At 64.4% G+C, this 15,358-nt stretch overlaps 2 protein-coding genes across 3 annotated transcripts; one reads left to right on the forward strand and one right to left on the reverse strand.

Moving 5' to 3' along the window:
- Positions 1–1,223: 1,223 nt before the first annotated feature.
- HES3 (hes family bHLH transcription factor 3) lies at positions 1,224–2,237 on the forward strand. The gene is made up of 3 exons (XM_060027537.1): positions 1,224–1,304; positions 1,407–1,488; positions 1,864–2,237. Exons 1-3 carry the CDS (start codon positions 1,224–1,226, stop codon positions 2,235–2,237), a joined length of 537 nt encoding a protein of 178 aa, XP_059883520.1.
- Positions 2,238–4,064: 1,827 nt separating this feature from the next.
- GPR153 (G protein-coupled receptor 153) lies at positions 4,065–15,087 on the reverse strand. Of its 2 annotated transcripts, none has more exons than XM_060027646.1 (6): positions 14,959–15,087; positions 10,644–11,084; positions 9,884–10,313; positions 7,959–8,151; positions 7,173–7,357; positions 4,065–6,715 (listed from the first exon to the last, which is right to left on the reverse strand). In XM_060027646.1, exons 2-6 carry the CDS (start codon positions 10,997–10,999, stop codon positions 6,044–6,046), a joined length of 1,836 nt encoding a protein of 611 aa, XP_059883629.1. In that variant the 5' UTR covers positions 11,000–11,084; positions 14,959–15,087; the 3' UTR covers positions 4,065–6,043. The 2 variants fall into 2 exon arrangements, with proteins under 2 accessions (XP_059883629.1, XP_059883580.1); XM_060027597.1 differs by having other exon boundaries at positions 10,644–11,110; positions 14,959–15,083.
- Between the last annotated feature and the right edge of the window lie 271 nt (positions 15,088–15,358).

Consider the following 15,358-nt stretch of genomic DNA (forward strand, 5'->3'; position numbering starts at 1 on the left):
CTCCAGTTTGAAGAGTGTGGGTTGGGTCCTAACAGGGCCGGAGGGCCCCTGAGCCCAGACTGTACCCCGACGCAGGACGGCTCCCAGTCCCGAGGCCCCAAGGAGGAGGCTGGCTGTGGCCCCGCGGGCGGGCTGCATGCTTTAATGGGACACATGTTGCTGCTTGGCCCCCGCGGGCCTGCTCTGCACCTGGCTTTGAGTGGCCACAGGCAGAAAATTGCTGCATTGTCCCGACATTAGGGCGAGTAATGTGGCATCGCCGGCGCGGCCCGAGCGTGAAGCCGGCAGAAAGGCCTCGCTGGCGGCTGCTCCCTGCCTCCGCGTCTTCATCAGGCCCGAGGAGGCCCGGTGCTCAGTCATAGTCATTAGTGGGTCTTGCAGCCATCTGGGCCCATGGACCTCTCCCAGTGGGCTTGGTGGTGAGGCCCAGAACTTAGGGAGACTGGGACGGGAGGGGATGGGCATGGGAAGGAATTCCAGACTCAGGCAGTGGTGAGGGTGAGAGGGAGAAAGGAAAGACTGAGAGGACCTCCCTGGTGGCACAGTGGTTAAGAATCCGCCTGCCAGTGCAGGGGATACGGGTTTGGTCCCTGGTCCGGGAAGATCCCACATGCAACTAGGAGCAACTAGGCCCGTGAGCCACAACTACTGAGCCTGTGTGCCGCAACTACTGAAGCCCGCGCGCCTAGAGCCCGTGCTCCCCAACAAGAGAAGCCACCGCAATGAAAAGCCCGTGCACCGCAACGAAGAGTAGCCCCCGCTCACCGCAACTAGAGAGAGCCCGTGCGCAGCAACGAAGACCCAACGCAGACAAAAAAAAAAAAAAAGGAAAGACTGAGAAAGGGTAAAGGTGGTCCCTCAGGAGGGAGGAGGGGTCCTGGAGGTGAGGCCTGGACTAAGGGAAGAGAAGAGGCAGAGGGAGGTGGCAAACTTCCCAGTTTGTCCCTCTCTCATCCCCTCCCCCTGGGGGTTCCACAAGTCCAGGACCGCCTCATTGACATGTAAACGAGGTGCCCCTATAAAGGCGGTGCCGCCTCCAGTGGTCTCCGCTACGACAACATGGGCACTGAGTCCGAGACCCAGGGCAGCTCTGGCGGCCCCGCCGGCAACTTCCGCAAGGTCTGGGGTCCTGAGGGCTGCGGGGGTGAGGGGTGAGGCAGAGCGCGAGAGGGCCAAGGCCCTGCCCTCTAACTGCTGCTCACCCACAGATCTCCAAGCCGCTGATGGAGAAGAAGCGACGGGCGCGCATTAATGTGTCGCTGGAGCAGCTCAGATCGTTGCTAGAGAAACACTACTCGCACCAGGTGAGAAAGGGGACTCGTTGGAGGTAAGGGATGATACGGTCCCCAGCCTCATCCGCTCCAGCCCAGGCTGCGGTGCTAAGAGCCCTTTCCACGGATCCCCAGATCCGGAAACGCAAGTTGGAGAAGGCAGACATACTGGAGCTGAGCGTCAAGTACATGAAAAGCCTTCAGAACTCGGTGCAAGGTAGCGGGATGGCTTGGGGAGTCGGGCGAAGAGGCGGGGGAACTTGTGGGGTCAGAGCCACGGAGTCTACAAGGCCAGATAAAGGAGGGATGGACGGAGAAGAACTGCTCAGGGCAGTGGGCAGCTGAGTGACAAGGGGGCCCCATATTGCTGTGAGTGGGCAGGCAGCAAAAGCCCGGCTGGCTGTGGAGTTGTAATCCGGGTGGGCGAAGGTCTGGACCCGGGAAGGGGGGAGCGGGTTCGGGCTGACTCCCCTCCCTTCTCTTCCCTCCCTCCACACTTCTCCCCTCCCTTGCTCTCTCCTCTCTCTCTCTTTCCTTTCCTCCTCCTCTCCCCTCCTTTCCGCATTTCTCTCATCCGCTCCCCTCCCCCCAGGGCTCTGGCCGGTCCCCAGCGGAGCCGAGTACCCGTCGGGCTTCCGCGGCTGTCTACCGGGCGTTAGCCACCTTCTGCGGCGCGAAGAGGAGGGCGGCGACGGTCTGCGCTGCCCCCTGGCGCACGAGCGCGCGGGTGGCAGCACCATGGACAGCGCCAGTTCCGGCCCCGAGGCGCCCGCGCGGCGCGGCCCCGGCGCCCCCCCAGTTTGGGTCCCTGCTCCGGCCGCCGCCGGCTCGCGGTCCCCGCCACCCCGGCTCCTCTTCTCTGGAGGTCTCCCCGGTCAGTCCACCGGCATCCCCGCGCCGCAGTCGGCGTCTCGCCGCTTCGCCGAGAGCCCGGGGCCGGGGCTGCGCTTGTGGCGGCCCTGGTGAGGATCAGGTACGGCCTCGGACTCACAGAGGCCCTCGTCTGGCCTGGGGACGCAGAGACTGTTTTGGACGGCCGGAACTCCGGTCATCGGTTCTGGTCCCGGGACGGGGTGGCCGGAAGGGTGCCGCGTCTCTTCGAACTCGGGGAAATACACGAAGCTACGATTGGACCGGGTTCTGCGCGTCTAGGCATAACCCACCCCCCACCCCAGCCCTACCCACTTAGGCCGGACCCGCTTTCTCCTCCTCCCACCTTCCAGTGGGGCTGGGAGTGGGTGTCCCGGGCTGCGCCCCTTTCCCAGGGCCCCTGGCGGGCAGCTCGTTCCCGCCCCGCGGCCGCGCCGCGGTGGGAAGGTCGCCGGCCGCAGCAGCACAGAGCGGACCCCTCGCAGCGAGGAGAATCGCTGCCCCGCCCCTGCCCATTCAGCCGGCCAGGGACGCCCGGTTCCCACCGGCACAAAGCGCGCCAGGCCCCGCCCCCCCAGCAAGGGGCCCCCATCCCATCCCCATCCTGGACCCACTCGGCTTCCAGGGATCCCCACCCCCTCCGCACGCGGCGCGGCCCACCCGCTGGCGCACGCTCCTAAGTCTGCCCTCTCGGAAGCCCCCTCCTTTAGCGACCCTGCCCAGCGCCCGCTCAGCGCTGTGGCCCCGCCCGGTAAGATGCTCCACCTACCGCCCCGGCCACCCGACGCTTGGCTCCGCACGGCTTCTGGTAGGGACCCCGCGCACTGTCGCACCAACTTGGGGGCTGCTAGGGCACACCTCGGCTCCTCTCAAGGGAGAGTTCACTTCTCCCCACTTGGAAAAGACCCCGGCCCCGCAGAGCCCCCGACTCCGGACCTCTGGGGCCTCCAGGGAGCCCACCACCCTTGACAACCCTGGGAGTGCTGTGCGACGGTTTACTCGTCTGAAAATGAGGTCATTGCTGTGCCCGGACTCGAACCCGGGGCTCCCGGCGGGGAAGCCTGGGGGTGGAGGACAGGGACCCTGCCCTGAGCCCAGGAAGAGATCCTAGCACCTCCTCCCACCAGCTTGAAATTCAAAATAAGAACAGTGCGAACTTCTGAAATGGGTATAAAGAGGCCATGAAGGTTCTAATTTCTCCCGTGATGCCTACTTAGGTGAATCTTTTTGAACTACCAACATCAACTTTGTATAAAACGTTTCTCATTTTGGGCTGCCTCTGCCTTGCCGTGTGCTAAACCCATCCTGGTCAGACCGCGGCGAGAGGGCGACCTAGCTCCCCTACCGCACCACCCAGCGGGCTCTCCGGTGCTGGGGCGGGGCTCCTGCAGTGGTGGTCCCGGGGCGGCCTCTCGGCTCTCAACTTCCCGACACTTATCCTTCTGCAGGCCACCAGGCTCCTGCCGGCCACCAGGTGGCGATCTTACATCGCGGACCCAGGGCACGTCCTCCGAATTCCAACCCAGGCTGGTGGGCGGGTCAACCGGCACAATGGGTCCCCCTCCCCTAGGCACGGCTCCAACTGCTCTGCCTTTCTCGCCCTCCAGAATCAGCCTCACTGGGATTAGTGGTCCCTGAAGCCAAACCTGGGCAGGGGCTGCCATCTGCACTCATAGGTCATCTCCGCCCTTTATTAGGGCTTTGGAACCCACCAGGCCGCTCCATCCTGCTGCTGCCCCAGGTCTGACTCACTCGCTGGGTCGGGCCGCTGGATTTGCCTAGAGAAAGGGGCAAGTCCAACCCAAAGGAAGGGTGCACTAGCGGAGGAATTCAGGACCCAGAGGGAGAGACGTTTAGGGGCAGCTGGCCAGCGGCGCTGTTAGGTTCTAAGTGTTTCCATGAAATCGGCCTCGGATTGCCTGGTGCAAATCATAGGAAGTTTTTATTCGATTCTGTACAGAAGATAAATGCTCAGTTGTCCAAAAAAACCACAAACGGATCCCTGGCTCTGGGTTGGGTGGTGGTATGAAGACAGAGCCCCCTCCACAGTGAACCCAGGGCCAAGCTGCTCTTCAGGGCAGCAAACAGGCCTGGAGGCAAGACAAAGTGAGAGAGGGAGCCCCACGCTCCGGGGGCCTCTGCTTGGGGTCCTCCCTCCTCTTTAATAATTTTGTAAAAACCAGGACTGGAGGGACTTCAGGGGACCACGCCTCCCTGCAAGTATTGCCGTTGGATATGAAATACACAGATTGGATATGAAAACCCAAGGTGACCAATCGGCCGGCGGGGGTGGGGAACGGTGGCTAACTGGCTGCCTCTGCCCCCACATCACGTTGGTCCTTGAAGGCACAGCAGCGTTGGCGAGGCAGGCCTCCCATGGCTGAGGCTGGACCGGAGGCCCCTGCCTTACTCACCTGTGGCCAGCTCCTCCCGCCAAGTTACCCCACAGCCAGAGACCGAAGGGGCCTCTGAGGGTGAGACAGAGCTGCGTAGTCCCCCCTGTTCTCCCGGCTCCCAGAGGCCTCTCTGGAGCTGGGACCCTGTCTGGAGGGTGAGGAGACAGGCTTGGCCACCTGAGGGGCAGAGGCAGTGCTGCAATTCCAGGGTGCAGAGTAGGAGGGGAGAGGGGGTAGACCAGCTCCTTGCGGGCCCTGGAACCCCCTCCAGATCTTCACATGGAGGGGCCACTGCAGGGAGGCAGGGGGTGGAATGAGACAGTCTTTGCATTCACCCCGGCCCCTCCAGCTCAAAGTCCACAGCTATTCCTGGGCTTCTCCTTAGCCTGAGTCGAGGGTCTTCCTCCACGCAAGACCCAGCAGGCCCTCCCAAGGGCCCATGGCCAAGCCCAGGCCCGCAAGAGGTCTGCCCAGCATGGAGAGCAAAAGAAGACCCCTGCCCCAGGGTGGAGGAAAACTCTTACCAGGGACCAGGCCTTGAACCCAGAAGCTGCGAGGCCTCTGAGGCAAGATCCCTTCCTGGCCAGACCTGCACAGGTTGGGGGTTGGCACCAGGAGAAGGAAGCCCGCTCCCCCTTTGCTTCAGTTTTCTCCACCACGTACCCACGACCTTCGTGGTGGGAGTCACAGAGGTGGCTGACGTGTTGTGCATAGGCAATGGAGGCACAGTGATGAGGGTGGGATGCTAACAGCGGCCAAGGCGGGTGTGTGCCAATGGTGATGGTGCGAGAGTGTTGTGCTTTAGCTTGGCTGGGGAGAGTTCTCAAGGGGGCCAGGGGCACTAAGTGTGGGAGGCCTCAGGCTTGGGGGCCACGCCAGGCCCCTGAAAACTGAGCCCCACAAGGGACCCATGGAGGGTCCTCCACTACTCTCTCCCTGTCCCCTCGGTGGCGGCCGGGGCACACAGACCAGGAGACTTGACCAGACAGTCCTGAGAGCTAACATGGTCACCTGCTCCTCACAGATGCGGAAACCAAGGCAGAACAAGTCAGCAGGGGGACCTGCTCAGAGAACTTGGTTTGGGCTCTGAAGACCCCTGTGCTTACAGACCCTCTGTACCCCACCCCCTGAGGTGTGACAGTTGCAGTGCAGAGTGGGAAGTGGCTGCAGTCTGCTGGCTCCTGCAGGGCTGGGCTTTGTTCCGTCCGGCGGTAGCCAGCTGCCCCGTCCGGAGCCCGCCTTTTCCCAAGCCCCAGCCTCACTCTGCCCAGAGGCTGGTCCGTGCCCAGTGTGGTCGTCCGGGGCGGGCGTTGCCCCTCCAGGCAATGGCCGCTTCCCGGGCGGCACACAGCCGCCGCCCCGTCAGGGCTAGCGCAAGTCCAGGCGCCGCCGGCGGCCTCAGCGTAGCCTGCCCCGAGCCTGGGCCGGGTTAGGATGGCATCTTTGGTGCTTTGGCCCCGTGGGTGGCCCGGCCCGCCTGGAGACTTGGGGAGGCGCCGGCGGGCCCTAAGACGCCGAACCCATCGAGTCCGAGTGCAGCGTGACGTAGCCCGACGACTCCGAGGGCGAGCTCAAGAAGCTGCTGATGCTGCCGCCGCCGCCGCCCGCCGCGCGCAGGCCCCCGGGTTCGCCCCACGACGCGCTCAGGCCGGTCCGCAGGGTCCTGGAATGCGCGTGTGCGGCCGGGCGCGGCCCGGGGCTCCGTTGCGCGCCGCCGCCGCCGCCAGGGGGCGCCGCGTCCCCGCCGGGCTGGGCGCCGTCGCGGGGCAGGGCGCGGACGGGGAAGGGCCCCAGCGAGGCGGGCTGGCGGCGCAGGGCCTGTGGCTCCCGCTCGAAGGCGGTCAGCGCGAAAGCGTCGGGCAGCAGCGAGGCCGAGGCGCAGCGGGCGCCGGGCCCGGCGCGGCGGCGCGGGCTGCCGGGGGGCGAGCCGGGGGCGAGGCGCGGGCCGTCGTCCAGGGCCGGGGGACGCAGCGACAGCAGGCTCTCGGCCGAGCGACGGCGCGGGCGGAAGGGGGGCGCGTCCTCCGCCAGCAGGCCGCCGCGGCGCCGGTCGGGCCCGCCAGGCAGCACCAGGGCGGCCAGGTCCTCGCCAGAGCCCCAGCGCGGTAGGAACGTGGGCAGCGGAACGGCGGCCCACACGTCCGCGTCATCGTGGGAGAAGCGTCGCGTGGGCGGGACCTGTCAGGACCAAGGGGTTAACCCGGGCTGCCCTCCTGGAAAAGGGGGGCCTAGCCTCCCCTCACCGGGCAGGGCCGCCTGAGGTCAGGGACCAGGCCTGGTCCAGGGCACCCTGGTTTAGAGCTGTGAGATTTGGGGCAAGTGACAATCTCTTCAAACCTCAGTGTTGTCATCTGTAGCTTGGGTCAGCTGGGGAGAAGTCCCTTTGAGTAGGGTGCTGAGCCCCAAGGAAACAACACAGGCACCAAATGGACCATCCTCCTAGAGCACCAGCGAACTTGGCCACAGGGGCTGGGGTGCCGCCCATGGGTCCACCTGCACAGGCTCTGTGACCTGGGGCCAGCCCGTCTTGGGAGGATGAAAGCCAGCCCCAGGAGCTGTGGCAGGCGTGAGATGAGCTCAGAGAGGAAAGGCCTTGGAGAGGCATATTTGCATCTCCAGCCCTGGCTGTCCCTACCTGCAGGTACTGCATCTTGTCCTCCTGCAAGGGCCGCAGAGGGTAGAACTGGGGCAGGTCCCCCTCCAGGGCAGAGAGCTCATACTTGGCCGTCCTGTCCAGGGCCACAAAGTCACCCCCATAGCTGTAGTCCAGGGAGCGGTCCAACACTAGGTCTGGGGGGATGCCACCTTCCAGGCTGGTTTCTGCAGGGCGGGGCAGAAGCTTAGGGCCGTGGAAACTTGGGGGCATCCAGGAATGGGTCCCAGGGACCCCCAGAGACACGCAGTGCTGGTGGGCTGGTTAACAGAAAAGGAGAAGGGCGGGCTCCTCTATTCAGATCCTGACTCTGCCACCTTTTAGTTGAGGGCCTGGGGAAGTCACAGACCCTGAGCCAGTTTCCTCCTCTATGGGGGTGAGAACTAAATAGACACAAGGAGCTGACACTGCCTGCCAGGTGGCAAGGGCTCAGCCCAGGGTCACATTATTGCTGCTGGCAGGGAGACAGGACCGGTCTACAGGAGCCCCGGGGCAGTTCGCCAGGACCCCTAAGGTTGGAAGCTCCAAGAAACACAATCAGGCTGCAGTCCACAGCCACTCTGTTAACAGAACGTCTGATCAACTGGAACCCTGGGGCGGCCAAGCCATACAGGGGAAGGCCCCGTGTGACACCAGGCTTGAGTCCTTGCGGGGTTTAAGAACCTTTGGGGTAGAACAAGGGGGCTCTGACAGCTGTTATCCCGCGGACCCCCAGTGACCTCACCCAGGCGCCACTCTCCCTGGGGGGCATGCTCAGACCGTCCTCACCGTCACCCGAGTCCTCGTCGTTGGCCATGAGGGCCATGCACTTCTCCCAGACAGCCTTGAGGTCAGCGCGGTAGCGGTCGCAGGCCCAGAGGAATACGGGCAGCAGCAGGGCCTGGGTCACTGAGCACCAGAGCACACACAGTGCCATCCAGGGCGCCGAGGCGTCAGCCCACAGGCTGCTGAAGCTCACCACCTGTGGGCACAGGGCTGGGCCTGGCACCCGGCAGGACCCCCATCACCCAGCTTCCCTTCCCGGCCTCAGTTCTCCCACCTGTGGGGCAGGTCTGACTGCCCACCTGCCGGAGGCGGGGGAGGGGGAGACAGAGGGGGAGGGGGAGACGGACAAAGCCCTGGGGTTTTGGGCAGGAAAGAGACAGAGTGTGAGGGGAGAAGTCCCTGCCCACCAACAGCCGCTGGTGTCAAGATGAACAGTCACAGCCCCATGTGTGCAGAGCCCTTCACAGTGCAGCAGGTAGCACTGGGCACGGCCTCCCTCATTTCACCCGTGACCGCCCAAGGAGGAGAAGGCGTGGATTACCAGCCCCTTTTTGAGAGCCAGGTCTCGAGTCTCCCAGTTCAGGGACCTTTCTACCATCCCCGCTGCTCCATGGCTAGTGGCCTCCTTGGCCCTGCCCCTACTCTGAGGGTCTAGACCTCAGACCCCAGAGGTCTAGAATCAAAGTAGTTTCTGGGGGTCAGAGGATCCAACCAGGTGGCCTTTGGGTCACCGCCTAGGGACGCCTCATTCCTCTGCTCCCAGGAGAGTTCATTCCCCCACTGAGTGACATAACTATTCCTCTTTCAGAGCAGAAGTGGGCATGATGCAGACATCATGTTGGTTCTTCCATGCGAGCTGTGTGACCCTCAGAAAGATGCTAAACCTCTCTGGGGCTCAGTTTCCTCATCTGTGAAATGGGCCAAGAACACCCCACAGGGTGAGGTAAAGATTCCAGACACCGTACCAGGCCGGCAGCATGGAGTGGGTTCCACAAACGGCCCTGAAGAGAAGCTGGGGGGCCCTTCCCCCACTGCTATTCCCGTCTGGCTCTGCAATTTCACACACACATCTTCCCTCTATCATCAAAGGACTGGGGACACCAGGCCCCACTGCACACAGGAGGACTCTACCTGGGGGGTACCTGGCCCACTGAGGGTGGGGCAGAAGGTCACCCCTGACTATGAGGCTGCCACACCACCTGTCACCTTCTGGAGCTTGGGTCCTGCGATGACTCCCTGCCCAGCTGCTAGGATGAAGCCTCTATCTGGTCCTTGCCCCTAGACCCTTCCCTGTCCAGCTCCATAGCCTTCAGGGGCAGGGCTGGAGCCCTATCAGTGGGAGGGCTTGTCTTTGAGTCCAGACGTCATTCTTGGGCTAGGCCTGGGGCATAGCCTCACAGACAGGACCCCAGGCAGCCTCGGGGGACCTTGGACCCTTGCTGGCAGGGTCTTCAGACCAGCCCTCACCTTGACCTTCCTCAGCTCCTGGGATCAAGTCCAACTCCCCAGCACATATTCAAGGCCTTCCCTGCCTCCCGATTCAGGATCAAAGCCAGTTCTGCCACACTAAATCCCTCCTCTGTCCAGCCTGGGACCTGGACCCACCAGAAAGCCTGTGGCGTGTCACCCCACCTTCCATACCCTCTGCATCAAATGGGTCTCACTCAGGTCAGGAAAGTCCCCTGCCGTGTGACAAAAGACCCTGGTCTCTGCAGCCACCTGACGTGGGTTCAGATCCCACCATGGATGCCCTGACTTTAGGCGGGTCATTTGACCTCTCTGAAGTTCAGTTTCCACCTTTGTAAAATGGGGATGATGATGATGCCTCCTGAAAAGATCGGGTGTGAGGATTCAACCACCTAACGCCTGGAGCACGCCCGGCCCCAGGGCTGTCCCAGAGCCCACGTCCCCCCGCCAGGCTCACCCACCAGCACAGGGAAGCCCATGAGGCAGTCGTATATGACGACGATGGTGGCCACCAGGCCGGTGATCTGCAGCGAGGTCCTGGCGGGCTCGGAGCCGTCGATGGAGGAGCGGCGCTTGCCCTGTGCGTCCTCCACCACGATGGTGGGCACGGTGAAGGCGTGGCGGTCGGCCCGGCGCCCCACCTGCACCGCCAGCGTCTGGAAGAGGGCGATGGCCGTGCAGACCACGCCCATGGCCACGCTGCCGCCCACCAGCAGCAGGAAGCAGACGCCGAAGCCCAGGCCAATCTCAGCCACGATGAAGTGGCAGCCGTGGGTGTAGAAGCGCTCGCTCGTGTCGTGCCAGCCGACGGCAGGCAGTGCCGACAGGATGAAGGACACCATCCAGATGCCCATGACCGTGTGCACCGCCTGCTTCTTGGCGTTGCTTAGCCTGGCATGGGGCGGGGGCAGGACAGGGGGACCTGGCGTCACTCAAAGGGTCTCTCCAGAGGCCCCTGGGGACCGGCAGAGGGTCCTCAACTGCCCCAGCCCCGCAGTCAGCACATCGTCACGTTTCCTTCTCACCGAGCCCTTCTGCACTGGACACTGTACGCACCCACGTACACCTACACGCGCTCGTCCCTGCAACCCCAGCACAGCATGGGTGCGGCACACCGCACAGGGACCCTGTCCCCACACCGAGGGTACCTGCGCGCTCAGGCACCCACGTCCCCCTCTCCAAGGACACCAGATGTTCAGGCGCACACGCCCAGGAACTCACCGGTAGTTGACGGGCCAGCGGACCATCCACATGCGGTGGTAGGAGAGGGAGGTGACGGAGAAGCAGGTGGCCAGGGTGAGGGTGTAGAAGGTGGAGACGAAGACCTTGCAGAGGCCCTCGTTCCATTCGTAGTCGGGGCGCTGGCGCCGCAGCTGCACCACAGCGTAGGTGGCGATGGGCACGGCCACGTTGAGCATGTGGGTGGCCGCGAGCATGCACAGCAGGAACTCCAGGGGCTTCCACTTCTTCTGCTTGGCCCCCACGCTGAGGATGCCCCACGCGTTGGCCAGCAGGGAGAGGCCTCCGCAGGCCAGCCAGCCCACCGCGCTGCCAGGCAGCCGCCGCTCATCACTCATGGTGCAGATGGGAGCTGGCCGGCGGCTGGGACATCCTCCTCAAGCCAGGCCTCAGCTCCGAGCAGCAGCCCTCACACGTGGCGGCCTGGGGACACCAGGGACCGTGAGCATCTGCAGTGGGTTTGGGGGGAGCCAAAGAGCTCTCAGGGACTCTCCCTTGGGCTCTGGCAGTGAAGCTCCTGGGGCTCTTGGGAGTGCGAGATAGAGGGGGTCCCCTCATGCTCCATTGCCTGTCTGGTCCTGGCTTGGGCTGGGCCGCTTCGCCCTCCTCTGCCCTCTATGGAACCTTCTGGCTCCCAGGGGGTGTATACAGGGGTGCTCAATAAGTGCACATCCCCTCACCTCCACCTACTCCTGGTCAAGGTGCGGCACCTAGGCTTCCTTCCAGGCCGCCTGCATCCTCAGGGAAGCCGCCAGGCCGGGCCCAGGTGGGCGCTGTGCCGCGTGTGTACCTGGTCCTGTCCCAGAACCAGCCCTCTCACCATCAAACTCCCCAAATCCTCACGCAGCCCACGCGAGGCACCCCCAGTGCATGCTGGGGGCCCTCACTTTCATTGGTCCCACTTCCTTTGGCCAATGAGGACATGCCTGGAGGATGAGTGCCCTGAACCTCCCCTGTAAGGAAAGGATGCTCTGGGGGCCACTCTCGTGCCCACCTTGGGAAAGGGCGGCCTGCTTTACCCAGGTCAGCCCCCAGCAGGCCTTCCGTGGCCGTGCACGCCTGGCAGGCCCTGGCACTACCCCGGGCTGGGGGGTACACTAAGCTCTAGTGTACTAGCCATGTGGCCCCAGCAAAGTCCCTGCACCCACGTCCTACTCTGAAACGGGGACGATGAGGCTTCCTCCAGGGGGAGGCTGGGGTGGACAGACGCCGCATCTCTAGCGCCTGGGGCGGGCCCGGCTGCTTGGGATGCCGCAGGCAGCATGGGACAGTAGCTGGTCCAGGGACCAGAACCTGCCCCCGAGGACAGCCTGTGGATAGGTAGGAACCAGGGACCTAGGACGCGGGGCAGGAGGCACGTGTTGGGGAGCCGCCCCATCCTGCCAGTGGGCCTGGTGGTGAGTCCCCCAGCTTCCCAGCTCGGTGCGTCCCTGCGCAGAGCACTGGCCGGTCCCTCTGACGTGAGGCACCCCACAGCAGGCCCCTCTGGCCACAGCCTGGAGCAGGTGGCGTGGGGGACAAGTGCAGTGCTCAGTGCAGGTCTACTATGTACACTGCCTACACTTGGGCCTTCTCACCCTCTAGCCTGTGTAATCTCATTGGCTGCAAATTTGTTGCCCCCAACACTTATGGGCACCACTGAACCAGACACAGCCACGTGATCCTTCAGGGACTGTCTCCAGCTTGGGGTGGACAGGCCATTGCAGGCCCCTGGCGCTCAGGACAGGGGAAGTGACACCTCCCAGCCTGCTGCCAGGCTCCCCTGCTTGTCTCGTGCAGGGTGTGGCCTGAGCCCCACGGACACCGAAGGATCTCTTGAGTCCTGATGGGTGTCATTCATCTCTGTGCCCCTGCAGTGGGCCTGTCCAGGCCCCTGACCCACAGGAGGAGTCTAATCTGGACCACACCAGTGCCCACTAAGGGCCTTTTAGCGGGGGCTGGGGGACTTCTGGGGCCAGGGAACTTCCTTCCCAAACATTAGGCTTCTGCTCGCAAAGCTGCCGCCCCTTCCCCACCCCAGACCCAGCGTGGGGGGTGAGGTGGCCCTGCTGAACCCTCCACCAGCCGTTCTGCTGTCCAGCAAGCCTCCTTGACTTCAGCATACAGAGGCCACTCGGTGTGGGGTGAAGAGCTGTTAGACTCCAGCTTTAGCTCCCCAGCCAGTCACGTGACTCAGCTGGGCCTCAGTTTTCTCATCTGTACGTAGACGTGATAGTCCCTATCTGCCTCGAGAAGTGTGTGGGTAGCCGGTAAGCTATGCCAGGGAAAGCGCTTAGAATGGAGCCAGGCACACAGTAAGTGCTCAATAAATGCTTGCCACGTAGATGTCTGTACCAAAGACCTCCCTGCTCACTGAGCTACGCTGTCTCTTCAAGACACTGAGCTCAGAGGTGTGCACGAGCCTTAGACCTGCAGGCAGACGCACAGTCACCCCAGCCAGAACCTGGGACAGCCCAGCTTGGAGGGTAATGAGGCTACACACAGCCAGGTGGGGTGTCTGGCAGCCCACCAGGGGTCCAGAGCGGGCAGAGGCTTACATTATCAAATAGAAAACCGGATTTGGCATGCACGTGGTGGGCTGCCATCTATTTCTACTTGCATCGCGCCGCCTTGGCCGTCAGATTGGGAGGTCTTCCCTCAGAAGCCCAAGCAGGCAGGCTGTCTGACTCTTGTGACCCTGCGCCTGGCCCAGCCCACACTGCCCACCTGTTGATTGCTGGTCCAGAGCGGTAGGGAAGGTGCCACAGGCTGCCACTGGTACAACCCTTCCTCGTGCCGGTTCTTCCCTGAGTCTAGCCGAGCAGTGTCTCACTGCAGGGAAAGGCCCTAGGTCTGTGTGGGCAGGAGAATGTGCCCTACAAGTAGAGGGAGGAGGCAATCCTCCTTCGAACAGGCACGCTCCCCTCAGTTCGCACCCCCAGTGATCTTGTCTGAAGGACTGCCATCGTTCCCATTTTACAGATGGTTAAGGGGAGGTAACCAAGCTCTTAGGTTCCCGAGCCAGGATCCAAACTCCACTCGCCTGACATCAAAATCCTGATGTCTGAAACATTAAAATGCTCAGAAACTTGGCATTTTTTTGTTCCTTGAGCTGAGGTTGTCTTTCTGGGCCTCCTGCCCCTGCAAGATGGGTCCTACTGTCCCCACAGTGCAGATGGGAACACTGAGGCTCAGAGCCCAGTGCAGCACAGGGAGGAAGTATGGAGGCTGGCTTTATGGACTCCTGAGCGTGGTGGTCCTGCGATGGGGGAGGAGTGTCACCGGGGTGGGGTGGAGAGCAAGGTCTCCAAATGCAGAGTGAGAGGGGGCTGGCTCTGCGGAAACAAGGAGACCCCCTTCTTCCAGGCTGGTGACGCCTTCTGTTCATTCTCAATCACAGGGAGCAGGGGACACTAGGGTCCAGGCCCCAACACTCCAGGGGTGTTACCGCCCCCTATTGGGAAGTTTCTCCCGCAGCCCACTCAGGCTCCGCAGCATTTCAGGACTGGGCTTCCCGCTCCACCTGGATCCCGGAGACGCTCCCTGCCACCCCCCGCGCCCCCCCAGGACACCGCAGTGCAGGCTGCAGGTGTGGCGGACCTGGGACCCACCGGACTCTCTCCGCAGGGTCTGCGGGCGGGGCTCCGGCGTGACGTCGCGGCCCCGGGCCAATGAGGCCCCACGGCCCCCGGGCTCTGTTGCGCAACAAAGAGAACCCAGAACTTGAAAGGATTCCCGGGCTCAGGCTGCCGCCCCCAGGCTGCTCTCCGCCGGCGCTGCTACCCATCAGTCCCGCAGGGCCCCGCTCGGCCGCCGCCCAGGGCGGAGCTCTCGACGAGTAGCCTCCACATCTCCGCCACGCCCGCCCTCCACCCTCGCGGTCTCCGCTCCTCTGTCCTCCGATCCCCCGCCCGGCCAGGCGCGCGGTCCTGCCCCAGCGGGGCCCCCAGCTCTGCCCAGCCCCGAGGGCGCGTCCGAGCGTCGGCCGCGAGCCGAACGCTGACGGGACTGCGGTCCCGGACGCCTCCCGAGTTACGCTGGGCAGGGGTGGGCCCAGGACCCCCAGAGCGGCCATCCCCGCCCCCTGAAAGCAAGCCCCCCGAGGCGGCGCTGCCAGGCTCAGAAGAAGGGGCGGACCCCGGGGAAGTTACCCCGAAGGTCCCCAAGTTGGGGGGAGGGGTGCGCAGCCTTAAGCGGAGCCCGCGGCCATCGGACAGACCCCGTGACCGACCAACCACGGACAGCCCCTCCCTGCCCAAAGTCCTCCCGCCGGGGGTCCCCTGCCCTGTCGCCCCCGGGCTAGGGCGGCGGCGCTCACCCTGCATTCGGGCGCCCGGGGCTCCAGCTCGCTGCTCCCGCCTCCGGCTCCGGCTGCGGCTCCCGCGCCCCCGAGCCGAGCGCGGCCCGCCGGGGACCGCGTGGGTGGCCGGCGGCGGAGCGGCCAGCGGGCCGGGGCATCCTGGCGGCGGCCGCCCGTGGCCTGCGCGTTCCGCTCGGCTCGGCTCGGCCCCTCGGCCCCTCCCTCCCTCCGTCCCTCTCTCTCTCTCTCCCTCCCTCCCTCTCTCCCCCCTTCGCGCCGCCGCCGCCGCCGCGCTCCGATCCCGCCGCTCGGCTGGCTGCGCCCGGGCGGCCGGGGGCGGGGGGCGGAGCAGGGCGCCGGCCTCCGAGGGCGTCTCCACACCGCCTCTCGGACCGCCCAGCCCCTCCCCTCGGAGACG

This window comes from Delphinus delphis, chromosome 1 (genome assembly GCF_949987515.2).
Source record: "Delphinus delphis chromosome 1, mDelDel1.2, whole genome shotgun sequence".
NCBI lineage: Eukaryota > Metazoa > Chordata > Mammalia > Artiodactyla > Delphinidae > Delphinus > Delphinus delphis.

Coding starts and splice junctions, on each gene's coding strand:
- GPR153 (XM_060027646.1), bottom strand. CDS start 10,999: ATGAGTGATGAGCGGCGGCTGCCTGGCAGCGCGGTGGGCTGGCTGGCC. Junction 8,152..9,883: donor TCATGGGCTTCCCTGTGCTG/GTGGGTGAGCCT, acceptor CTGTGCCCACAG/GTGGTGAGCTTCAGCAGCCT. Junction 7,358..7,958: donor CGACGAGGACTCGGGTGACG/GTGAGGACGGTC, acceptor CCCGCCCTGCAG/AAACCAGCCTGGAAGGTGGC.
- HES3 (XM_060027537.1), top strand. CDS start 1,224: ATGGAGAAGAAGCGACGGGCGCGCATTAATGTGTCGCTGGAGCAGCTC. Junction 1,305..1,406: donor AGAAACACTACTCGCACCAG/GTGAGAAAGGGG, acceptor ACGGATCCCCAG/ATCCGGAAACGCAAGTTGGA. Junction 1,489..1,863: donor CCTTCAGAACTCGGTGCAAG/GTAGCGGGATGG, acceptor CCCTCCCCCCAG/GGCTCTGGCCGGTCCCCAGC.